The 26,500-nt window shown below is 38.4% G+C and overlaps 2 protein-coding genes and 1 long non-coding RNA gene across 6 annotated transcripts; 1 reads left to right on the plus strand and 2 right to left on the minus strand.

Annotated features, from left to right (window-relative positions):
* Positions 1-5,420: 5,420 nt before the first annotated feature.
* Positions 5,421-13,344, minus strand: LOC145494870 (uncharacterized). 4 transcript variants are annotated; one of them, XR_014050327.1, is made up of 5 exons: positions 12,526-13,344; positions 10,239-10,323; positions 9,738-9,861; positions 6,985-7,117; positions 5,421-5,897 (listed from the first exon to the last, which is right to left on the minus strand). It is a non-coding gene; the product is annotated as an uncharacterized LOC145494870 (long non-coding RNA). The 4 variants fall into 4 exon arrangements; XR_014050325.1 differs by having other exon boundaries at positions 5,421-5,961; XR_014050324.1 differs by having other exon boundaries at positions 5,421-7,117.
* A 2,257-nt stretch (positions 13,345-15,601) lies between these two features.
* LOC145495694 (uncharacterized) lies at positions 15,602-16,951 on the plus strand. Its single transcript, XM_081475309.1, has 2 exons — positions 15,602-15,851; positions 16,628-16,951. The coding sequence occupies exons 1-2, from the start codon at positions 15,602-15,604 to the stop codon at positions 16,936-16,938; spliced, it is 561 nt and encodes a 186-aa protein (XP_081331435.1). The 3' UTR covers positions 16,939-16,951.
* A 2,531-nt stretch (positions 16,952-19,482) lies between these two features.
* Positions 19,483-25,281, minus strand: LOC145495695 (uncharacterized). Its single transcript, XM_081475310.1, has 4 exons — positions 25,133-25,281; positions 23,812-23,866; positions 21,380-21,452; positions 19,483-20,767 (listed from the first exon to the last, which is right to left on the minus strand). Exons 1-4 carry the CDS (start codon positions 25,279-25,281, stop codon positions 19,734-19,736), a joined length of 1,311 nt encoding a protein of 436 aa, XP_081331436.1. The 3' UTR covers positions 19,483-19,733.
* Between the last annotated feature and the right edge of the window lie 1,219 nt (positions 25,282-26,500).

A 26,500-nucleotide genomic window follows, 5' to 3' on the forward strand; every position in this document is an offset into this window, starting at 1 on the left:
TTCTCCATATCTTTAATTATTATATTTAAAAATGACTATTAATAGCTCTTTTTCAAATGAAACTTTTACTTTTATTGGCAATTGCAATTGTTATGATTAATTGGTACCAGGACATCGTGTCGTCCAATTCAGTCTGTAATCATACTCGTAATTAACAAATCGGACTCCCGCTTCGCGGTCGTCCGATTTTGATAATCACTCGTATGATCACAGACCGAACTGGACACCACTCAGTCCTATTACCATTATAAACTGTCTGCTTTGTTTATGTGGGTATAGTTAGTAACAAACATAAACGGAACTTTTAATTTCATGTTCCCCTTCCGCTATGTCTTAAACGTTCAAACGTCTTTTAACCATCCGAAAGTAACGGCTACCCGAAAGAAGCGGCCCTTTTTTGTCTGCTAAATCCGAAAGCAACGGGGGCGCTCCTTTCGAAATTCTACGGTACGTATGTTGATTTTCCTCTACTGTGCATGAGCCCTTACCTCTTTAGTATCCATTGTCAGTAGGGTGACAAAAATAATTCCATGAGCGCGTTGGATACCAGTTGACAAAAAAAGTCAACAAAGCGAGCAAATAAGTTCATCACTAAATTATATAATTAGGACCTTTCAAGAGGCTAATTTCATGATTTTGACTACTTTAAAAATACATATATTGATTTTACTGTCGGACGTGTGTCACACCAAATATGGTCACCACTGTGCTATATAAAACAGATAAAAAATTAAGAGAGATGTAAGAGAGAGACTACAAAGTAGACAAAAAATAGTATGAATAAGCATTACATTACACCACATATAGTGATGGTTAATCAAGTTTCTCACATAATGAGCTAAAATGTCTTGTTTGATCTTTGCTTTTGTTTCTTTCTGTTATCAATTTACAATAGTTCCTCCACAGTTCATTAAAACTCCGGACAGAGTCATTAAAGTGACAGCAAATTCACTCGCTTCGATTTCCTGCCAAGCCTTTGGTTTTCCGCCGCCAATAATTGTTTGGTCAAGAGGACTTGTGCCGTTACCACGGGGACGAACCACTGTTACCAATGGTACTCTGAATATCTCCAACTTTAGTCCTCAAGACGTTGGTCCTTATCAATGTAAGGCGACCAACAAGCTGGGATCTGCTACTGCACTGACAACCTTAGGTTACGTTAACAAAGGTAAGAGTCATTTATGGATGAATGTATCTTATACAACAATGCCCATGACGGCAGTAATAATAACTACAATTATTAAAGCGAGCCTCCCCTTGGACTTTTCCCCTCAAGGTTTTCTTAGTCCCCAAAGCATTGGCTCTTAACTTATATGTGCAAAGCTACCAACATTAGCATTATGACTACCAAGAATTAACAGATGTCGTAATGGCGGCCAGCCGCGTTATGCAAAACTCCGCCGTTTTCTGACGCTAAACTATCACTAAGGCTACCGAGGAACAGATTAAGGCTCTATTAAGAGCAGCCATTAATCCATTAGACAAGAAGATGGACCATTTAACCATTGAATTCGCTGAAATGAATAAAACAGTGGATTTCCTCTCTAACCAGTATGATGATGATTTTATTTCGCAACTTCAACTCATAAACACCAGAAACGCCCAACAGTCTGTGAACATAAAAAAATATTCAAGAATAGCTCAGCAAAGTTAAGAAGCAATCAACGGACCCCAGTTACCAAGCAGAAGAGCTTGCACAATACATTAGGCGTGACAGTTTGGAAACATCGTGCGTCGCACCCAGTGAGAGCTATTCAAGCAACGACATTGTTCGTTGGGTCGGAAAACTTAATGGCGTATAAGTCACAAATGGCGATATTTCTACTGCCCATCCTGTACCTTCCTTCAATACCGATGCTCTGCCAAAGATTGTTGTCAAGTTTGTTCGAAGAGATGTTCGCAATAGGTTTTACGCAAATCGCAGAAAGCTTGTGAAGAAGAAAGCGTGTCTGTAATCTACCGGACTTGGACCTGGAAGTAGACAGCAACGTCTACATCTCAGAGTCGTTGACATCTACTCGGAAAAAGCTCTTCGGCGACATTCAATTAACAAGGAAAAGAAGCGCCCCCTCTGGACTCAAAACTGTCGCATCTTCATCAAGGAAACCGATGCAGGGCGAAGCTTCAGTTTCGACAGCTATGTTGATCTCGCTAAATTCAGAAGCAGCCTTCGTCACTAGTCTCTATACTTTATTTCCTGTCATAAAGCCTGCTCTGTTTGCCTTGTACATATGCAGTTAAGGATGTTCGCGAAAAATTTCCAACATTGATTTTTTTCTGAGACTTTTACCACTGTGAGATGATGAGTTAGTTATGTCAGAAATGTAAAACAAAAACAAAAACAAAAAATTGGGGGTCACCGACTTCGTTTTGGAGAGAACATGCCTGGAAGAACACCCTAAATCTTGAAAAATCGGGCTTCGTCAGTGAATAAGGCGACAGTGTCTGTAAGCCCAAAAATATCGCAATTAGATCTTTGAGGTGAAATGTTCTCTCCCAGGAGCCATAATCGGGGACAGAGACCGTAAGCGCGCGCCATTTCTAGTATTGGAGCTGTCCTTATGATATGGCACAATTTTTTCTATTTTTACAACAAATTGCGCCATCTCGTGCAAGACACGCGCGTTCATGTTGCGAGGATTTTTGCGGATGTAGCGCGGGGAAATGGCGTCCGAAATTCCGAAAATGTTTGAAGCTTTTGGCCACAACTCAATACGTTCATGTCTGTTGGAATTTTACTTCAGTATTTTCGTCGTAAGCTGCTCCAGTTTGAGTGAAGTAAGACAGTGTCGGATTTAGTTACGTGCCGCTTTATATCACTGACCAAGTTGTGTTCCGCTGCTTCTTTTACAAGAGCTCCACATTACTCCACTCCAAGTTTCACATATGTTGAAGGTTAACAGCTTCTCCAAAACACAGCAAAACACTAGTTGGGTATATTTGGAAATAGCAACGTTTCAGGACTTCAAAGTTTCCCTCCTCTTGCCACAGGCTTGCGAGGATTTCGTCAGAGTCTATCTCGACCGAAAAGTAAAACAAAAAAAAAAAATTGAGTTTCGCCTGAATTGTAAGCAACGCTTGATGTTTTATCAAGGCCCAATAATTGACAATAAAGTTTATGTCTGTAGATGCTGCTCATTTTTTTTGTGTAAAAATCCAATAAATTGTCTGTTGCCGATGAATAGACTAAGAGCGCCCGCCGGTGCGTGTTTTGTGCAGTCAGTAAAACATGACAAATTTCCTGTTTCCACTTTCGTGTGAAAACGTACATCGAACTCATATAATATCTCTAATTTTTAAATATGTTTAAGGTTGATAAATGTTTGAGAACATATTAAAAGCTTAGCTGAAAATATGTGAATACAGCAGATATAATCAGCAAAATTACTATGACGCTTTCTTTAATCAACTCGAATAATGATTTTGATTTTGTTGGTTGAGTTAAAGAAACACACATGATATTAGTAGCCTTTCGGCGTTGATGAAAATTGTTGCAGCATCTCGGCACAAAAGACCACGAAATAAATCTTTGTCAAGATTCGTTGACAATTGAAAACACTGACTCGGACTTGAAAGTGCACGCGCTGCACTATGCAAATGAGCTACTTGTACGCGTCAGACTTTCCTTTCAAAAACTTTTGCAAACTCGCCAAACAAACAGAAACCATAACAAATTATTAAAAACAGGGTTTGGTTATGATTAAGCATTTTTGGGGAAACTCGCAAATCAACTCGATACCAGAGTAAAGAGTTTTCTTACATATCTTTTCTCTACAGAACAAACGCAAAAGCTTTCGCGTACAACTAGCGCGAGCAGATATCACTCATTCACAGCGCGAAATGTTTACGACCCTGATAAACTCACCTTTTCCATTAGCTCAGCGCATAAAACTACATATAAGAACCCTGGTCCTTATTCCCTGCCTTATTCCCTGCATTCGCTGTGAACAATCTGCAAGAGAATCTCGCAACTCTCACCATTTGATCACGCAACGTGACAACATCCACGCGAGAGCTCCCGACATGCGCGCGGATCCGCGCGGATATATGACGTCAAGATGGCACAATTTGTTTCTAATATATAGATTTCGCCGAGCCTAAAAGCGGAACTCCTCAGTTATTTTTTCGGAATGCTGTTACTAATGAAAATAATCGAACATGTATGTGAGGTAAATTGCGAACTATTTAATAGTTTCAGCTGGAAATAGGATCACATAAGCAGATCGAGGTGTAAGATGGTGTGATTGTGAAATATAGAGCCATGATTTCAAGGATTTCTGGGAAGCCACTAAAAATCTTGATCACATAACAGAACTGTCTTCTGTACTTTTTGGTGGCATTTCCTGTTCTTTCCTACCTTATTCAGAAAGACAAGACATTGTTATTAATCATTATATTCTTTCTTAGTTAACATGGGGACTCCCACACAAAAGAAGTTTAAACATTTTTTTGCTGTGGGGACTGATTGAAATGCAGTGGTTACAATACTCAATCCCTAAATCTCTACCAAATGAAATCTCGCAAAAATACCAAAATAGTATACATTACTGAAAAGTTGGAAAGTTTTGTTTTCTAACTTGTCCCCAAAGATACATTTAGCCATCTTCACTTTTGTCTGGAGTCTCATCCTGCTGAAAGGGTTTGCAATAAGCAAAATCACTCTTGCATGAATGGTAATTATGATTTTTTTTTTTGCTGATCATGAATACTTGCATAGGCTTCTAATAATAATTTTATTATTCAATTTCAATGTGATTTGTTCTTCTTCTTGACTGAGATTGTGGACTACAGGAGCTGTTATTGGGTTCCATTAATTAATTTTGCTATGATTAAATTATACCAAGAATTATAAGCAAGCTAAGAGTAAGTTATATTATGTACATGTATTTTGTCTGCACTACACAACCAAATGCACTCAAAGGTTATGAGGCATAGGTACATTTGTCAGAAGAGCCCAGCATATCCAAGATATGTTTTGATTGACACATCAATTAAGATAACTTACAGCAAAATGGATAAACAATACATCAATATCCTACATGCACCAAACTGGACATAGGGGTTATGAGCCAATCATTTAAACAACAGATTGAAATAATTTATAAACAAGAGAACACTATTTGTACAACAGTAGGGAACAAATTAGCCTTATTGGACGTTGCGAATGGCAAGGCTGTCTGTCTCCATTTCATGTTGGCAAAAATATTAATTTATGCCATGTCCAATGCAGATTATCACAAAATTGATTTACAAACACGATAAATATCATTTTAAAGCCAAAAAAGCAATTATTTAAATAAACCATGAGTAAATTATCTCTAAGAAAAACTGATTAATTTAACAGGCACCTCAAATAATTAGTTAATATATGTGTTTCTTAATAATGTAATACAGTGTATCTGTCACAGTGTTGTAGCCATGATATTACAACACAGGATGGGTTGCAGAACTCAACTTCTAAGCCAGTTTATTCAATGACCTTGGTGCAGAAATTATAATCCCATCAAGTTGTCTGTAAATACAGAGAAACCAAACAAATCATTGCAATCTTAAGTAATAAATTATTGAACTCTTTTGCATGTATGTACGGTGTATGTTCCATTAACATTGGGGATCTCTCAGAAGCTGCATCCATCATAAATTAATTTGTTCCTGCATGCATTTGTTTATAGAACTTTTCACACTTTAATATCTCTGTCATACTTATAGTGATCTCTGTGTTCTACAACAATTAGTACACAAGAAAAATACACTCAGTAAGATATTGTTTACAATAAAAATCAATGCCTATAAGCAATCATAAGGACTTTAAATTTATATTTCTTCAGAAATATCTCACCAGGCCATGGTTGCTTTGAAAATCTTTGATGTCTTAATACAGGCTGCCCATGTGTAAACTGTTCATATATTGAATGACAGGAACAGACATGTAACCATACTGTAGCTGCTACTTGAACACCACTGTTATTCAGATAAAAACATATCGATTATAATTTATTATAATCTTTACACACTAACAGATGACATTCCTTTCTTTGATATACAGTGTACTTCATTGTTAGTTGTTTACTGAGTGTTAGTGAATCAAATGCTAGGGGCTGGTACCCCCGGGGGGGGGGGGGGCACTGCCATATATGGGCTATATAGGTATGTACCGCTGTGAAGGGTATGGTTTTCAAGCAGTTTACTCTAGGATAGGGTATATAAATCAGAGCGTTTGGGTCTAGAATAGGATATCATTTTTCACAAAACTGACTAGTTGGTTGAAGATTTTATTTAGACTAAGGAAATCAGGAATTGCCACTCAAAAATATAAAAAAATCAAATCAGCAAGTTTAAATTTAGGCAAATCAGCCTCAACAGTGTTGATAGATGGGGGGATTTGGGGAGTTTACTCTAGTATAGGGTAGCAAAATTCAGCTGAACTAGCTCTGGTATAGGCTAAGGGTTCCAGGGTCCAAGCGGCACATCCCCACCCAGAAATTCCCAAAGTACCTCCCCCGGGCTGGTATCCCAACTTTCACAGTGGCAGGCTCTGCCCTGAGATGCAAAGAAAACTTAATAACTGAAATGAACTTGGCGACTTGCTTTTGAGATCAAATGCAATTTGCTTTAAACAAGAAACTGGAACATTGCAAGTTACAACAATGTGCCCAGTCCCAATCAAAGGGCCATCCAGGCTGTTTGGTTGTAAATATAACTGTACAACTGCATATGAGTTCAGCTTCCAAAAGAAAATCAGACTTTGTCAGGATAAATACTGATGTTCTTGCTTACTACATGTAAATCTGAATGTGCAGTACCAGAAGATATTCACACCCAACACCCATTCATGGCCAGTCTTCAAAAATTCCAAATTAAAGTATCAGGAAGATAGAGCTCTAATAGAGAAAAAAACCTCCATGTGGGGTATGAATCTTTTCTTGAAGAAAACAATGTCTGAGAAATCATTAATTACAAAATAATGTTTAAGAAATATCTTACCTGGTAATTCCAACTTTCAGAAAATTTTGTAATCTAGACTGTCTGGCGACTTCATATATTTGACAAGTTGACACTGGGCATGTTTGTCAATTTGTGGGCTTCAACATCACATTACAATAGTAGCATTGGTCAACTAAAAACAGCATAATTTGGTTAATTAATATACACTGTACATTATTACGTTGAAATATTGGTGTAGATCGTTGCACACCAACAGATACAGAACCATCACAGATATGATATGATATTCTTAACCTCTCTGAAATTTCAGATTATTCAAGATTAACATGCACATACATCATTAAGAACAACCCTAAAAAAATGATCCGGAAACCGGAATCCAGAACTGGAAACTAGAATCCTGAATCCAGATATTATGAATGATGATAGAAATAATTCACTTCAGCAATGTCTAATAAATAAATATGGGGAAAAACTATTTTGCTGTTATTTACTTTCTTGGCTTTACTTCAGCTACAAACTGTAATTGCTAAAACATTTTTGACTAGTTCTGAACAACCCTTAGCTATACATCTGGCCCAATTGTTCAAAAGCTGGATAAAGCTATCCATTGGGTAATCACTTTCCAGTCAGGGTTAGTGATTTTTCAGGTGGATAGTTACTCATAGCCTGCGAGCAGGCTCTACTATCTGTCTCTAGTGTCTGAGCAGGCTAAATAAGTGTCTAGTGTTTTTCTGCATTGGCATGTCAGCAAGTGCCTTCATGCAGCTTTACCGCTCATGTCCCCGGCCCAAACACAAGAGCCTGCTCAAAGGCTTAGTTACCCATCTTTTGTTCAACCTGGTTCTGGTGAGAGTGCAGTTCTTGTCTAGATCAAATTGCTATGAGAAGACTGGTGAGTAGTACGATAACAACAAGCTATTGTGGTGAGTTTCTGGCAGTCTTTAAGCATCTTTTAACAACATGTGGTCCGATCTATTAGCAAGTGAGAAGCAGATGGAGGTAATTAAAGTGTGCAACATTTCTATAAATTGTTTTAATATGATGGCCACCAAGAATATGAAATGCTGATTTGTCACAGTATCGGTGTGGAAATAGTGTTGATCCGGAACTAGTTTGGTATCTGTTGGACAAATCAAATATTATATTAAGATGAGCCAGGTTAGCCTTTGAACTTCAAAAGTGGGGGGCGTGACCGTCAATGTACAGGGGGCTGCCACTGACAGACATCCTGTTCTCTATGACATTTTCTATCTTGTTCAGTATCTACTAGACATAAAGAGTAAATTTATACCTCTGGTAAATTGCAGATCACTTATTAAACAAAATGGCAAAATCTTTTAAATCTTATAACCGCGCTTTTAAAATTTAACTGTTTTGTTAATACTACAGTCACAACGCAGTGCACATTCCAAAGCAGTCCTTTGATTACTGTAAACACATCACTTGATCAACACAAACTGTGTCATATCTTATTGCACCATCAGTCTTAGCCTTTGTGAAATCCATGATGATGTAATGGTCTTAATCTGGAAGTTCGCTCGGGACATGCCCATGAATGATACAAAAGGAAACGAGTGTCACGCTATTAATAATGCTTTTAATAAACAGCTTTCTTCCTGAAACGTCAAAATTTAATTTGCTTGCGCTTTGAAGTGGTCACGCAAGTCACACAATCAGGGGGGTTTACGTTATCCACAGCTAATTTTGGAACGGTTGTGTTTTTTCTCCTAGCACTGACTTAAACATTACAAGTTCCGACAAGCTCTTGTTTACCTCGGCAAATACTTAATTTTTGTCCAAATCTCTTAACTCGCTGCGATGAAACAGCCAAAGAATTCACTTCATTTGCCGAAACCCACAAGAAATACTCACAAAATTGCACATAAATTAATGACCATCGCTTCTGGCAAAATAAACTTGCAAAGTAAACATTATCTTACAGTGCATTTGTCATGTAGCGAAAATGAAAGCTGCAACGTCAGCGCATTCCATGGCTGACGTAATACCCTTTTTTAGCGTTTTTAGCGTATTTATTATTTCCCTTTGAATCCAACGCTTCGATAAAACCAGAAGAAATATATATTATACACAAATAAAGAAAACAATATCCGTAACATTGTCCTTGTATTAACGTTTCAACAGCTTATGGCAAATAAACATCACAGGTTGCGTGATTCAAAATTTGGCTGAGAGGAAGTTTGGGTCTGGTCACCGACCACAAAAAAAAAAAAAAAAAAAAAAAAACACTGGTACAACATGAACTGCGCTCGGCCCATGGCCGTGCAGTTAATTGCCAGCAAGCTTATTTTAGACGCTCTCAGGGTGCTTGGAATTAAATTATGACGCACTTTACTAAGATTCTCATAATTATAGCCTTCACTAGAAATAACGGTTGCACGCATTTCAACAGATGGGGAATTTTTGTGTCAGTTTGAGGTCCTTTTTACTTGGCCGCTTATTTTTTACAGGCAAAAACCTAAGCAAAACAATTTTCGAGTATTTGAAGAACTTGTTTTCTTCGATTTGTGGATTCTGGTTTCCGGTTACTGGATTCCAGTTTTTCGTTCTGGATTCCGGCTTCCAGTTTCTGGGTTTTAGGGATGCCCCACCTTTCACAGAGTGTTTGCTTTACATTCAGTTTACACATGGCTGTTATCCAGCATAGACAGACTTATAAGTTTGCCTTCAAAAATAAACTGCAACAACTATTGCATCTTTCATCAGCTATTCTTGTGGTGAAATGACACAAAATCCAAGTACAAGAAGTCAAAAGCATAAAACAAACTTACCCGGTATTATGCTTACAGTTCCTCTTACTGTCTGCATATGCCTTCCATAAACTGGTACTGCCTGGACATTGTACTCACTATTTTTGTGATAACACCTTAAAACATCACTGTTATATAATTTGTCCTGAAAAAATGTTATGCCTTTGGCACTCACCAAATACCTTAACATGATGTACAAAGTACACCACATCAACATTCACAATTCTCTTTACTTTCAATGTAACTTTTTTTGTGTCATTTTCCCTAACTTGAAGACAGGACTTCCACATTAGGTGATAATTTGCCTCTGAAATCTCTATGAATTCACAGGGAGTGATAACAATTAAATCGTGACTAATTTTAGCAAAGGAGGCGTTCAAATGTCAGATTTTAATGTTAAGTTTATAACTTTACATTACTCTTCGTATATGTATATATATAACCTCCCAATAATTGCACCTGTAGACAGAAGGTGTGCTGGGGGAAGAGATGTTCTAAACTTTCTGAACTTTTCCCCCTTACCTGTAATAGGATGACTATTATGAACTACGATTCGCAACCAACACCAACATCAGGTTATGTATACACATGTATATTTTGTTGTCTCCTGTAATCATAAAAAAATAAAAATTTAACCCCTCCATAAAGTTCATACCCAATAACACTGCCACATGTAGCGCTGTTACTGGGAATTAATTTAAGTGAAACTGTTGAAACAGCTCTGTCAAAATTGTTTCTAGCAGTTAAGGCAGGATAACAGAATATACACGTAGTACACAGCAAAGGCCAGAGATACACAAATGTTGGTTATTAGTTAGGATTTTGTGAGCTTCTGTGCTAGGTATGGTGGAAAATAATAGACTATCAAAAATGAAGGTTCCTAAGACATTTTGACAGCAATGAGAGGAATGAATATTTAAATTTACAAAAGAAAGAGAAGTTCTTGCCCTGTTCAGTTCTCTGTCATAAAAATATCATTTACATACATTTATTACATATGGTTTGTGTTTAAAGGTGATACAATGCACACTCTGATTGGCTAATTCTAGTGCATTATTTACATTTACATGGTATACGTCGGTAAAATCATAAAACATCACATGTGACTAAAATAAAAACTAAAAACTAAAAAGAAATGCCTACATGTAATTCATAATAATTTAAAAATACTTAACACTAAAACAGATCTAATTCTTTACTTTATTCAAAATTATGCCCATAGGTCAATTACGAGCATGCTAAAAGGTCCTAACACAAAGTAAAAGGAAATTAAGAAAACTATTGCTTTTTTCCTGAAAATTGTAGCGACTGAAAACAACATTTGATTGAACACTCTGAGAGTGCATTCTATCACCCTGACAAGATAAAATTTAAGGAGAATAGAGAATTCACAAAGTTATATTACAAAGGAATTGGTACTGGACAGGACAAAGGAAACAGCCAGGAAGAAACTGAAACTTTCTTTGACGAGCAAAAAAAGTATGCATGCACAACAAAGCAAACAGTGAGTGACATTCGGTTAATGAGTTACAATGTAGTTAATAACAAAATTAGTGTGAAGAAAAGAGCAGAGAGAGAGTGTGTGTGTGTGGAGAGAGGAGAGCACTCTCATCAACTAAATTGTGTATGTATGTATGTATGTATGTATGTATGTAAGACTTATTTCTATTACCGAGAAATGGTCAGGGCAAGAACTTCTACTCCTTAAATTTTTTCTAAGTATGTAAATGTCATTTACACTGTTCAATTTACCGAGTAAAGCTCTTCGCATTTTTTTTTTTCCATTAGTACTATCTCACTTTTGAGGAACATTTCCATATTAAGTGTAAATACTGCATATTTGGGGAATAACCCATGTACCCCCAACCAAAAGCAGTGGCACTAATAAAATGAAATAGTAAATCAAAATGAAAGTAGAGCTTTATTTGCACACAGGATTTACATGCACAATCGTCTACTCGACATTTGGACTATATAAGCATTTCACCAAACCGAACTAATTGGACTGACAACAAAATAAAACGAGGAAATCTACATTATAAACACAATAATTATGCATATCACTTCATCTGAGTATCAAAAGCAAATCCTTCTCATTGAAAGGTAACCGAATGAAAGAGAGGATAAAGAAAATTCGTTTAACCTTGCAGTGTTAAAAGTTTAATAATTATTCACGCTTAAATTTGAATATTACAGTGTGCATTTCTGCCGACGGCTTAATTTAGCTTTGCAGTCATTTTATCGGCGGTAGCTTTGCCAGTCTTCAGCCAAATTAACCTGGGAATTCACCCAAGCATTTCGCCAAACCGAATAAACTGAACTAACAAAACGAGGAAATCTCCATACTTTATAATCACAATATGCAAATCTTCACATAGGAACGTTGAAAGTAAATTTAGCAAATCCTGTTTGTACACTTTTCTTGGTTTTCAACAACAGAAGAAAAAATTTTAGCAGTCTACGAGGCGGCTGTGCCAACTAACACAGAGAAAACTTCAAAACTCGCCCGGCCGTGTTTACAAATACGGTTTTGGTTAAGCTTATTTTTAGACGTGAGGTTATAAGCTTAGGTTGACGGCGAAAATCGACAGAAAGCTTAATTTGTTTACAACTTACAACAACCTCCACAAAGCGATTCACTTGCTATTGTTTAGAGATGAGAGAAATTAAAACGATGCAATTTATAAATTGTCTCACAGCATGGCTTCAAATAAGGAAGACTTTCAAAGGATTCCAATTGAAAATAAGCTTATATCGCCGAGGCAACTTGTTAATTTTCATAGCAAACGCAACAACAAAACTCACTTACCGCAAGTTGGCAACATCAGTTCGGCCAGTATAAATCTTCCAGGCAGAAACTTGCAGCAAAAGTTGTGAAGACTGAACTGAACTAATCTTTTCGACAGATCAACGAATCAACCACTTTTTCCCGCTGTGTTTACTGTTTTGTAACACTCGGACATGTTTGATTTCTCTTCTTCATCACCTGACCAAATCATGTGACTTTTCTTGCACGGCTGCTCAGCGTCACAGTACAACGCGCGAATTTTAAAAAACTTGGTACTGCAGTCTTCTGAGTACTTTCACATCCTATCTATGGCCCTCGTTAGCTTTGGTTAACGGCATTGTTCGGTATTATTTCACATCCTTTCTCTAGCCCTTGACTCGCTTTAATTCACGCCATTGTTCAGTACTGTTTCGCCTCCTTCCCCAGCGCTGGCCCGCTCTTTTTCGCGATCTTCTTCGCTACTTCTTTGCCTGTTAATTCTTGCTTTCTTTTTAATTCCTTCAGTGCAACCCTATCTTAAAAACATTAGATCAACCTCCGCTATCGTTTGTCGACATAACAAATAGAAATGCGTTTTCTTTTCTTTAAAAATCCCGCCAAGAAAAATGGCATTCTTCTGCTAGAGACCGAGGGTGCATGTCTCTGTCGACCTATTAATTGGAGAATGGCCGCCATGTTGGGCAACTCCGCCGTTGCCGTCGTCGTCGTCGTCGTCGTGCGTACGCGCCCACGAGCAATACCGCTAGCCATGAAAACCATGAGAAAATTCATCCATGGATTTCTTTTCTTTCCCATATGAGTATGGGGCTCCGCTTGGCGGCCCTTCGGGCCGCCGGAGCTCCGCTAAAAATAGCAAAATTGTCCCATATCATAGGTGCGCGCGGATCCCAAGACTTACGGTCTCCGTCCCCGATTATGGCTCCTGTCTGCCAAATATTGTTTAAGTGGAGACTTTTACCACTGTAAGATGATGAGTCAGTTATGTCAGAAATGTAAAAAAATGGGGAGTCACCAACTTCGTTTTGGAGAGAACATGCCCGGAAGAACACCCTAAATCTGATTTTTTTTTTTTTTTTTTTTTTTTTTTTTTTTTTCATTTTTGGACAAGGTGGAGATAATTGTAAATGAAATCTGTTTCTATAAAGAAAAGTAGGGGTCACGAACGTCCAAGATTGTTAAACCCAGGCAAATTGTCTAAACTATAATGTTATGGGATTAGGGGTTTACCACTTCATCTTTTTACGGGTTATATTACTGATAGAAAACAGGAAACTATGTCTCTTCAACGCAAACTGTAACTTGTGGTGTGCCACAGTGAAGCTCGTCAGGGCTCGTGTTCTTACAAAGTTATATCACTGATTTACCGAATAGTTCAGAAGCACTCACGTTTAGGATATTCGCAGACGATACAAATATAGTTACCTCGTCTCACGACGCAAAAAGTCTACAAACATCAATTAATGCCGAGCTTAAAAAAAGGCAAGGCTACTGCGATGTTAACAAATTATCATTAAATTTGTCTAAAACAACTACATGATTTTAAAATCATCAAGGAAAGAAAAAATGAATTTATAATAATCATGCAAAGTTCAAATGGCACGAACCATACTTTGGAAAGAAAAGATCGCATTAAACACTTGTGTGTGATGCTTGACGAAACAGTCTCTTGCAAGTACCATATCGCATATGTCTGTTCACGAATGTCACGAAACCTCGGAATCATTTCAAAATTACGATACTACCTAACACTTTTTCAGTTAAAACAAATTTACTATAGCCATATATATCCTTATATATCATATACCATCTTAGCTTGGGGAAGCACTTTCAAGACCTATATACAAAAAGTACAGACCAAGCAAAACCATGCCATTAGATTAATATTTTTTGCAAGAACTTTCGGGGAACAAACTGATAGTGCTGTCCCTCTCCTAAACCTTTTAGAACTTCTTACATTGAACAGTGTCTACCGTTTACATGTATAACGATTTACTCACTTGTGGTATAAGAACCTTCTTCCAAACGTTTTTCACGATTTTTTTCCAATACGTTAATAGCATTCATACTTATAATACTAGATGCGCCGCTAGCCAAAACCTCTGCAAATCACGAGTCAGAACAAACACCGAGAACAAACTATATCCTATGTGGCTTCCGTCTTTTGGGATAATATTCCTTCTTATTTGAGAAATCTAAATGTCTACCAATTTTCTAAACAAGTCAAGTTATATCTCTTCTCTGAACAACTTGAAAATAGCATAAGTAACTAGCATTTTGAACATTCAATTCCTTCGAATATCCACTGCTCATATATTTTGGTCTGTCTCCCTGTGTTTGCACTTTATTTACTTGTCTCTTTCATTCCCTTGGTCTTATTTTTCTTTTTTTGCACGGAAAAGGCAGGGGGATAACCAGGAAACCGCAAGGTTCATTTATACCCCTGGCTCGCCTTAAAGCTCATTTCTTTTGTTAATGTAAGTTATTGTAATTTTCTATTCAAATGTGTATTAATCGTCTAGAGTAAATAAAGCATTGTTGTTGTTGTTGTTGTTGTTGTTGTTGCTGCTGTTGTTGCTGTTGCTGTTGTTGTTGTTGCTGTTGTTGTTGTTGTCAACAAGCTTGGGTCAATGACGACCTTACGTTCTATTCGGCTGGGTGAGAACTAATGTAAGGTAGTGTTTACAAGTGCAGTGTTGGTACACAACTTTTCCTTGAGAAAGCTCTCGTTCCGAAAATCCTGTATTGGTTTTGTGTTCGTTACTTGCCAGCAGCGTATCCTTGGCTAGTTAAACTACAAATATTCTTCGAAGGTGCAACGTTTCTACTTTACCCATGTTTCTCGGTTATGGAAGAGGCTATATTCGTAGACGTATGTTGCGTACATAGTATTAACTAGAACAAGCAAAACAAATCCAACTGTTGTACCCTCTTGGATCAAACTTGTACTGAGCCGGGTAATCGATGATCAATCTTCAGAAAGAGATATAGGCGCTTCGAAGAATCAATACAGTCGCAAATTTAATAAATGTGGCATGTACTCGAACCGAGCATTTTTCCATAGCATTGTTTTTGGTTAAAAAAAAAACGTACACTGCGCATGATTCTTTTTTCAGATTTCTGGACGAACTCAGCCATATTAACAGGAAGTGCATTTTATAAAAGTCGCCTTCATGAATTCCTGACACCTATAGTTGGAAGCAATCCTTGTTGGGTGCTGTGCTACCGCGCCTCCACTCACGGCTGGGCTGTCAGTACCTTTCACAGCAGGTGTGATGGGAAACGTGACACGGTTACCATCATCAAAACGGGGCAGTACTTGTTTGGAGGATACACTGATATATCATGGGGTAAATATCCTTAGTTTCTTCAGTTCTTTCTAATTTACTGGGCTGTACGTTGTGGTATAGTGCACTCTTTTCCATCCCAGTTGGGTCCCAGGGAGAATAACCAAACGAAAACACCATTTCCAAATGACTTTCATAGCCATAATAATTACATAACGTGTGTGTTTTACGCTGATGACAGTTATCATAACGACCCAAAAAATATGAGGGAAAATTTTGTCAGAAAACACCAGACGATCTTTGAACCAGGTGTTGAAGGATTCTGGTTGTTTGTTTGTCTGCTTGTTTCCCAGGATTTCCGCTACCTTAAATATTATTCTAAACTTGTTTAAGTGGAAGACACAGTACAAAGAAAAATCCTAACACACACTCATGCAAAAGATCCATAGAGCGTAAAATAAAGCAATTATCAAGTGAGAGTAGAGTTCATCCACATTGATAAAGAAGATAAAGGAAATGCAGTTACAGCTAATAATATATGTCATAATCACAAAAACTTTGTTTGTGATTATGACAGGATTATCAGCCCGATTTTTCTAAGAGAGTTTCGTAACGTATTCTATCTACCATATAAAACGGGAAATTACTGTTGATAATTTGAGTCTTAAATCAGGTCCCGCTTAAATTGTGAAACATCAAGAACTTCTTAAGACGACTAAAGATTATCATAGTATATAAATTCGTATAAGCAATACGAAATTGATGTTTCTTTCCCGATTTGGTCGAGTTTTCATGTTTAAACTGTTATTCTAATTCTGCTCTATAATGTTTTTCTTTAGGGTCTAGCGGTGGAAACACTGCTACTTCCAATGCGTTCATATTTTCACTCCGCAACAATGAAGGTCTTGGACCATTTAAGAGCATGGTTACAAAGGCTTCTGCTGCTATTGAAAGGACCACAAGTCATGGCCCAGCATTTGGAGGAGGGCATGACATCTGCATCAATAACAATGCAAACAGTAACACTAACTCCTACACCAACTTTGCTGACTCTTACTCCGTTCCAAGTGGAGTACAAGATAGGAAAACAATCCTGGCTGGGTCTTACAAATTCACACCTGATGAGGTAGAAGTATTCTATCTTGGCTGAATGAGAAAATCATCAAACTCGGCCAAACATATACAACTTTTTTGCGCAACACATTGAAGCACGTTCAATGTCGCGCACAGCATGCACATGTTACACAACTTTTGCCACTTCACCGCACGGTGATTGGCTCTTAGTGGTGGAAAAACTTGTGCAAACTTAAAAAAATACTGAAGGGTCCAGTCTGTTAACTCTGTTTATTGTCTTACAGCACTCGCAAAGCGACGAAAATAATTTTCTTTAAGGAACTTTAGACCCTCTTCGGAGGACATAATCTCGCCCAATACGTCCAAGGGCACATTTGGAAGCTCTACGTTGTACTTTCTCCCAGGTGTTTAGGTTTTCTTTAAGGTTCGGACGCCAAACTAGAGAACATTCGGACGTACAAGGCTCTTATAAAGTTTTGAAAACAATTTAGGATATTTGGGGCCCACTGTTCTTCTTATAAATCCAAGTACCCTGTTAGTGTTATTTGCACATTTGGTCACATGCAAGCTCCATGACAGATTTGAAGTAATGTGAATTCCAAGGTCCTTGACTTCACATACAGCTTTCAACTGGTTACCACATAAATAACATTGCAGAGGGCTGAAATTATCATTCTTTTTCAAAATACTCATCACTTCGCATTTACCAGTGTTAAATTCATGGCTCCAAGATTCCAGGCGAGTAAGATAATGCGAGTTAGATAATGCAATATGTAGTGTACATGTAACTTCTCTTTTCATTACATGATTTTTGGTATACTCGTTCAATTCCGCATGTTTTGCTCTGTATGGAATATCCCACTTCGAATACGAATAGATTGCTCTTAATACAAAACCGGAAGCCTATTCTTTCTCTTTTGGGGACGGACCATTAGAAAAATGATGAAGTGGTGGGACTTCTTCAGCTTTTTTTTTACGTCCACCCCCTCAACTTCCCTGTGCCCTGTGCGATTTTTTTTGTTTGTTTGTTTGTTTTGGGGGGGGGGGGGAGGGGGGATATTCCACTGTCGCAATCTTAATCTTGACACTCGCCACAATCTGATTGCCTAGAACAGGCTTCAAACAAAACAAATACTTTTTTATCTTTCACACAGTCGTTTTGTTTTTCTGTCAAAATTATACTCCGAGGGAACATAACCACGTATCGGACACATTTAAGTGCTATTGCCTAACTAATGGGGCTGCATTACATTTTTTTTGTTTGATGTTTAGGGAAATATCAATTTTATTTATTCATTCCCCTTGTAATAAATTTCATTTTTCGCATGCGGTGAATCAAGGTTTTAGCTAAGATTTTGTGAGAGGCTGCCTAGTAACAAATATCGGGCCAAACGGCCTATTCCACTAGGGAGGTCTGGGGGGATGCATGCCTTCCCCCTTCCCCCCCCCCCCCCTCCGCTCCCCAGAAAATTTTGCAAATTGAAGCGTTTTGGTGCGTTTTCCTAACCTGAAATCAAAGTACATTTAGAAATCTTCAATCTTCGCAGTTTTTTGCTTGATTTTCAATTGTTTACTGAAAACCTGTTTTTGAGGGTGCTTTTGCTCATCCTATGATATTTTTTTATCATATTTCGTTAAAAACAGTATGGATCGCGCTTCTGTGATATGCAAATTAGCTATGAAATGGTACCTAATGCGCATGTGCGCCAGCTGACTGTGTCCCCTCAATATTACCAGCACGACTACTCTTTGAATTGTGCAAACCGAGGTCCGATTGCTGCTAATTTATCTCTAACAAATTTCGAGGTTAAAAACTTCAGTTACGAAATATATTCCGCATAAGTTCTGCAAATAACAAGATAACTACCGCAAAGGGGGTAGTGCCCAATTACGGTTGTTGCTGAATAGATGTGTTTGGACTCTTTGCTACGTGAAGGTGCGCCAATTATGTGATAAGTGCGCGCTTGGAGAGCCAATCAAACTCGAGAATTTTGTCATAGATAAGCGTATAAGATTACAGACAAAATCAATCGACAGCAGAGGATTCATAGAAATAAATTTAGCTCTTGCATTAATTCTTGAGAGGCTCGGTAGCATCATGGTTAATGCGGTCGACTCGGGATCGAACGCTCGAGTGATCGAGCGTCCGGGTTCGAGCCCTGGCCGATGACATTGTGTTGTGGTCTTGGGCAAGACACTCTACTCCCAAAGTGCCTCTCTCTCCACGCAGCTGTATAAATGGATACCGGCGAATTTAGTGCTGGGGGTAACCGTAGGATGGATTAGTATCTCATCCAGGAAAGGAGTAGAAATCGTTAGCAGTTAACCCTATTCAGACCGCGCCTGTTTTGATCTTCTATGACCATGAGGGAAGGGGAAGCGCAGTGGGCGTGCTTTTGGAGTCCCTCCCCTGTAATTGTTAGAGTATTTAAGCTATGGCGATGGAACTTGAATGATCAATATTATTATTTATTTTCTTTGAGGTTCTTTACTTAAAATGATGACGTCACATGAAATACAAATGGAAGCATTATTTCTGAACAGCCGCCATCTTGGATCGGCCATATTAAATTCAACGTAACCCTAAGGCTCAAACATAGTCACAAATAGTAAAGAAAGCTAACTTATGTAAGAAGTAAGGTCACTGCAAAACGCAGGCAAATTTAAGTTTGAAAATCATGCCTGCCAAAATACGGAAACTTGATTGGCACATCAAGTTCCTCAACCCGTCACAAGCGATACCAGATTGTTTCCATATGGTAACGGCCTCAACCCTCCCTCCCCGCCCTTACCAGCCCCCTCCACCCCCAGTGTTAATAGCGTTAAAGCCCTGGTGATCTTCTTTTCCTACAAAATTTTCTAAGTGCGGGCTTACAGGAGAGTTGGCATGCATTTCGTTAGCTGTTTGATTTTTTCTATAAAAATAAACTTCAACATGACCAAGTTAAACTTGCTATCTAATTCCTCTCGATGAAGTTTAAATGGATGAATAAAGGAGTACTCTTTATGCGGAAAATAAAGATACCAGAAAAACCTGCTGTCACTCACTCGGGGGTCGCCTCTGTCGCCTGGAATGTAGTAACCAGGGAGACGAGTGATGTTCTCGCTTAGTTCTAAGAGGCGACTGATGGTCGGTACAGCAATTTCTAGGAATACCTTTTGTTTATAAAACGTGTTTGACAGAATTGAAAACGCGTTGGCGTGCTTTTGAGGAATGTATAAAACGTCTGAGCGACTACCAAAGCATCTTAGTATTCCACCGCTGTTTTTCAGAAGAGTGTTTAAAAGATATTTTCCGTTTAGTTTCATCTTCTTGAGGGTCATTTTTGCCACATCCCCAAGAGCTCCGCGGCAATTTTCTAAACCGTACCGACTCGCCCACCAGTTCCATTCAGTGTTTGGGGGTTCGTTAACAGGGTTAGACCGGATGGATGAGGATTCCCAAATCTTGCCACGGTCAAAATTCGGGAACTTCCAATATTTAAGCAATACGTCATCGCTGATGTAGAAATAACCCTTATATCCTGGATATTTCCGTATGGCTCGACCAAGACACTCGTATCCCAGAAAGCCTCTGATGATGTCGACGTTGAGGATGTCTGAGCGCTCTGTATCGTCAGGCGGACCACAGAATAACAGATGAGGGAAGGCAGGTTTATACAGAGCAACCAGATGAGGTACACTGTCGTAGAAGGGATAATTGTAGACAACAACGAGCAAGAGGTCCTTAAACGCGTTCTTTAAACAAGAGCTGCTAGTAGCCTTTTTAGGAGTTGGCGTTTTAGTAGCCTTTTTTTTAGTAGAGGGCTCTTCTGTAGTCTGGTGGCTTTCATGTGGAACAGTTCTGTTTATGACACCATAATCGAGAGGTTTCCCCTCAGTGGCATTTCTGGTAAGAGTGAAACCTAATGGGAAAAAGCGAGACAAAGAAAAGAGTTATGGAACTACAGTGATTTGATGTGGGCATGGACTTATTAGTTATCTGAAAACTTCGACTCGTAAATTTTACGACTGTCAATTTTGTTAGCTTTTGAAAACGTTATTCGTGCTAATTTATTCGAAATTGAACTCGAAATCATATCATTATCAATATACTAATAACAAGTCAGGAGAAGTGCTGTGCATTAGGTTTCTGATCACTACCAGGTAGCATTATTATTCCTTTTTCTTACTCGTTACCAAATGGTGGGTAAGGTGATGTTAAGTCTGGATATGAGCCAAGTGACCCATCAGGCCGGAGCTTATCCCGGTTTCTGTAGCATGAAGCGACTAAGAGTATTTCTACTCCCCCCTGGATGGGATGCTAGTCCATCGCAGCGAACAACCTCAGCATTAAAGTTGCGGGCACCCATTTGTATACCTGGGTGGGGAGAGGCGTTGTCAGAGTAAAATGTCTTGCCCAGGAACACAATACAATGTTCCCAGTCAGGGCTCGAACCCGGACGGTTTGTGCCAGAGGCCACTGCGCCGAAGACATTTAATGGTTAAAATATTATGATATCAGAATAAACCCTCACCTGAATAAGTTATAAGGATAAAAGTGGCTATCAACAATGCAAAATACAGTTGCTGTCTCCCGCAAGTATTTTTCTGCAAGTAAAGCAACACAACATTACCAAGTTAGCACTTTTTTTTATCATTTCTACGTTTGAGCTGTCGTGATGTATATGTGAATTTTCCGCGACGAGAACGCCACGAAACAAAAGGTTTAATGAGGAAAGCAATGGCTGTGCGTGTGCGTTATAAATCTTTGTACATTTCTTTGCCGTCCTCTGCAAAACAACGAGGTGAAATGACCAAGTTTTCCGTATTTTGGAGAACGCGAACGAGGGTGGCTAAGTTTTGGTACTTTTATTTGCTATTGAACGCTAGCGTTACATATTTAGATCGAGCTAATTCTGAGACCAATATGCGCACTGAACAGATCTAAACAACTGTGAAATTCGAAGGCAATGTTTTTTTTGTTTTGTTTTTTTCTAGGCGCTGTCTTCGGGTTCGCCGTCGTCGCTGCTTAAACTCCCTTTTAATTTTGCTATGCTGTCTCTCGACAATCTAATAAAAAATATTCATTTCATGTTGGTCAAGGAAATGCTGTATTCCTTCATTCGTTCGCCGGCGATCTTTTTTTTTTTTTTTTTTTTTTTTTTTTGCTTTTTTAGTAACATTACTAACTTTAGAATCAAAATTAGTGGCTTTCTCGTTCTCGTACCAGTTTTGAAATATGAAAGTCTCCTGATTTATGTTATTTCCTGATTGCGTGCATTCCGCTTTTCATGGGTAGTGCGCGCGCACTTCCAACATGGCATTGTACTTATGGCATTGTACTTAATATCTTCTCTCAACGGCTGTATTTGAACTTAAATTGCCTTCCTTGCCTTAATTGTCTTAATTTGCATTTTAAAATGTGTAACTTAAAATACACCACATATATAGACACGAATCTTTGTCACTGAAAAGCTGTTTAATCAATAATTCTGACACTTTTGGCTTTCAACCTAAACTGCATGAAAAGAAAATGATAACGAAACGTTAGATAATCTGCAAACTGATTCGTGCCTCATTGCTCACTGTAGAGAACATTGAAGAAATTATGAAGAAACGGTAACAGTGGTTGAGATTTTTGCACTTATATAACTGCTTGTTCTGCTCGAGATTTCCTTGCAAAATGTTATTTTTCTTGTTTTATATATCTATTCGTTCGTTATCCTTTGAGCACAAGGGGACGTACTTAGAATTTTTCCAAGAAAAGCACTGCCTCGGACAGAATTCGATCTTAAAATTGAACTCACTTTATTCTCATCTACAGCTGTGTATATACTGCAAAATGTTTCCTGTTAATACAGACATCTATGACATTTATTTTGGTGAACAAAGGTTTTGATTTTTCCTTTTTGTCAGGTTTTGCCTAGCAAATCAACTAGTTTTAGGGATAGCAGCTGTCAACGTCTAATAACATTCGCATGAACAATCTGAGCTGTTTGGTTCATAACACTAGGAGATATTTTTTGGTTCTTAAATGAGATTGAACAGAGTGTTCTAAGGGGATTTTTAAAATCTGAGTGAAATTTCAGATATTGAGACGCTGTCTTAACACTGAAAAATTAAGATCAATCTCGAATTCAACTGATTCTAATAAATTATAGACCACAATATTTTTTTGGCAGTGAAGGGCTTGAAATAAGGCTTCGAATTCTGCTGGCCGTTAGTTTGTGGGGGCCCGTCTCTCCTTTTTTCGTTCCGCTTTTGTTTTTTTCGCTTCGCCTAAACAAACTGAACGCCTGGAAGAAGCTGATTCGAAACGACTGGTCTTTTCGGGACTCGTAAATTTTATCAAGAAGCAACTGTCAAGACGCGGGGTTGAACTCTAGTGATTTTAAAGTTAGTTTTCCCTTCTTCGCTTTCTTACTGAAAGAAATAAAGATAAAAACAATAAATGTAGTTCACCAATCATGACCTATAATTTGAAGAGGCAGAATATCTGGTTCCTAAAACTTAATTGACTTACGCGATTTTAGTTTTTCAAAATTCACTTTCTTATTTGCAAAAAGTGAAAATGTCATGGCAACTTTCACCCCTGTCGTCAAAATTTTCAAAGGATGAAGAGGCGAACTTTATAGCTTGTAGTACATGGAACCTTTACACCGTTAACTTCTGTATGGAAGGGATGATCATGACTGAATACTGACAATACTGGCTGAAATCTAATTGGGAAAGACCTTAATGGTTTTTAGATTATACCATGTTCGCACTTATTTCCTGCCGTCTAATTTTCGCGTTTTTCGCGAATTGACCAAAATCGCGAAATTAAGACTGGAGGAAGAAAAAGAATAAATAAAATAAACCTCTTGACATTTGCGCGAGTGAAATATAATATCGCTCTTTTTTTGTCTTCTTGAAAACGCAAATTATTGCCTAACCGAAATTTCAATTTAAGTAAATGCGAAATTACCTTGATACCATCCAGCTGTTCTCTTAGGCTCGCCGGATCCAGCAAAAAAAGCGCTCTTTACACAAAACGATTTTGCGTCGGATTTTTTTTTTGTTTTGTTTTGTTTTCACATGTCCCAACCAGCTAAGTCCAGCTTATTGGCAAGCGTTTAATTACATGCAAGCAGGGAAATTGATGCCGAAACCGTTTTCAAGGAAGATGTCAATTGATTTACATAGAACATGTCGAATGTTAGTTTATTGCATCGTATATTGACGTCGAATTTATTAAGCGGCTTGAGGGACTTATTCAAGAGCTGTGTAATATTTGTTTTTGTATAAATATATCTACTGCCCTTCTGTTATGAATTCTGTTCTCTGATTAGCTAGGCTAATCGCTATCTATTCTGCTGTGAATAGTGAGTGGCTCAGCGGTGTGCGGTTGGTTTCGAAATGTCTCTGCAGAGGATTTAAACGAAGTTTTGTACGAATAATAGATTCACACTAAAACAACAAGATTATTCGCTTTCCATTTATAAGCGTGATAGAAATCTCTAGCTCATAAACTAATTGTTGAATGTATTAAAGGACAAAAAAATTTTCCATTTTATTTAACACATATGATAATATACATGAAAAAATTGCTCAATTCTGATTCGCTGAGAGCAGTGCAGTTCAAGTGTAACACCGGTACAAAAAGTGTAACACCAATGCAAATTGCACATCGTAATTTTGGATTATGATTGGCTGAAAGACAATACGAAATTTGCTAAGCCAATGATATCACGTAAAATGATGACGAAAATTTTGTGCGGAAACTGTGAATTGAAAAAAAACTTCGAATGAAAAAAAATGGCTTCAAGAAAGACATTCCAGCACTTCCTCCACGCAAATTTTTTCATGTTTATATTGTTAATAAGTAATCATACGGTTTCCTCGTTCAATTTGGAAATAATTTGCACTTGTGAGTTTTTCAAAAAGCTGAAATTGCACTTGCCGAAGCGGCTCGTGCAATTTCAGCTTTTTGAAAAACTCACTCGTGCAAATTAATTCCAAATTGAACTTGAAACCGAATGATTACCTTACTAACAATATTTATTTAGTCACGCGCAAGTGATTGACTTTACATCATGTGATTAAACCAATGATTGCTCTAACCTCGTTCCCAGGGTCTGTCATCTGGAAATGTACTCGAATGTCTGTAAATCTCAGTTCAAGGAGTGAAACTATTTAATAGGCTTATCAAAAATCTCAAATCTGATCTTAAATCGATTGTGCCTGTGGAACATTGATAGTCACTTGACAGCCATCGAAGCGGGCCAACACTTTGAAGAGGCCGGTACTGGTTGGTCATCCGACCCTGACAGTCTGAGCTCATGATTGAAGAAATCACTCGTTGTTTATTCTCAACGCTTCTCTCGTAGTTGGCTACAGAGCCCTCGTTTGTATGACGAGTGACGCCAATAATTGTGGGACGAGGTTGGTTGGCCATGGAAGCTTTGAGTTTCCTCGCCAGCGTTTTTCGTGCGCTGTGGTTTGTGAGCCTTTTATCTTCAATCTTGGCCTGAGCGGCCAAAGAGTCTTAATGGAATTAATGCTGTGGAACCCCATTCTCTGCCACTTGATACTTCGGGCGTTCAATCAGCGCGAGTTAAAATGGTTCAGTGCTTTTCATTATCTCGGGTCTGTGTGACGGTAACGTCTTCTGAAGCTTCACTGAACATCTTGGCCCACCAGTTGCAAGCACTTTCTGTTGAACCGCCCTTCTTTTCTTGCAAGTCCTCCCTGATGCGTCTATTTCGTAGGATTTATTAGTATCTGATGTTCTCCACGCCATCAGTGTAGTCTTGAATAAAAGATCTTCGCGACTTACATATCATGGTGCTCTTAGCGGCCTCGCAATTCGAAGTGCTATATCGGTGGTTACCGCCTTTAACGCGAGCTTCGACGCACGAGGACGTTTGTCCTAGCCCTGTTCCTTGTTCACGAAGGAAGCGAGCTTCCTCTTCGAGTACTTCACAACTATTGACAAACTCTCTGTCGCTGCCAATGGAAATGCTACTGCCTGCTTAGCTTCCTTTAAATGACGGTCCAGGGGCCCGTTTCTCGAAGGTCCCGAAAAGGTTCCGCACCCGGAACGTTAACTGAGCCGAAGCAAAATCTCAAACCTTAAGATTACAGAGCTGTTTTATTCACATATTCTCAATATTAACAGAGGTTCCCTTCATATAAGAAGTTTCGCGCGTATACACCTCTCAGTTTTCAGATACAGAGAAATTAAAAATGGCTTTGCAGTCCCGAAAATTTTCCGGGGCTTTCGAGAAACCCACCCCAGGGACGCTGCACACAAACTGTCTGGCTCTCAGTTCGAACCATCCTTCTTTCTCATCCCGTAGAAAAACTTCTCTAGTATCTCATTAAGTTCCTTGCCTTCGTAGCTTACAACATGATTTCTGGACTATTTCCTTTTTCTTCAGCCTATGTTGTCCAAACAATAACCCACCTATCAGTGTTTTTCTTCGTGTTCGAATTTTCCTTATTTCGTTTTCAAATCAGGAAATATATGGGCCATTGTTTTAAATTATTTTAATTGCCGCGAAAACTCTTTTTGTTCCAAATTTGGCTTTTAAAAATACTACTGGCTAACTCAGCGGCTTTCTATGCCCTCCCAAAGATACACAAACCTGGTTTACAGAAATTACGTCCTAAAA

The sequence above is a fragment of the Orbicella franksi genome, chromosome 8 (assembly GCF_964199315.1).
Source record: "Orbicella franksi chromosome 8, jaOrbFran1.1, whole genome shotgun sequence".
Classification (NCBI taxonomy): domain Eukaryota; kingdom Metazoa; phylum Cnidaria; class Anthozoa; order Scleractinia; family Merulinidae; genus Orbicella; species Orbicella franksi.

Excerpts from the sequence above, each read along its gene's own strand:
- LOC145495694 (XM_081475309.1), top strand. The coding sequence starts at position 15,602 with ATGATTCTTTTTTCAGATTTCTGGACGAACTCAGCCATATTAACAGGA. Across the intron at positions 15,852-16,627 it reads ATACACTGATATATCATGGG|GGTCTAGCGGTGGAAACACT; the intron begins GTAAATATCCTT and ends GTTTTTCTTTAG.
- LOC145495695 (XM_081475310.1), bottom strand. The coding sequence starts at position 25,281 with ATGGCCAACCAACCTCGTCCCACAATTATTGGCGTCACTCGTCATACA. Across the intron at positions 21,453-23,811 it reads AACAGCTGGATGGTATCAAG|AAAAATACTTGCGGGAGACA; the intron begins GTAATTTCGCAT and ends CTTTACTTGCAG. Across the intron at positions 20,768-21,379 it reads TATCCTTATAACTTATTCAG|GTTTCACTCTTACCAGAAAT; the intron begins GTGAGGGTTTAT and ends TTTTCCCATTAG.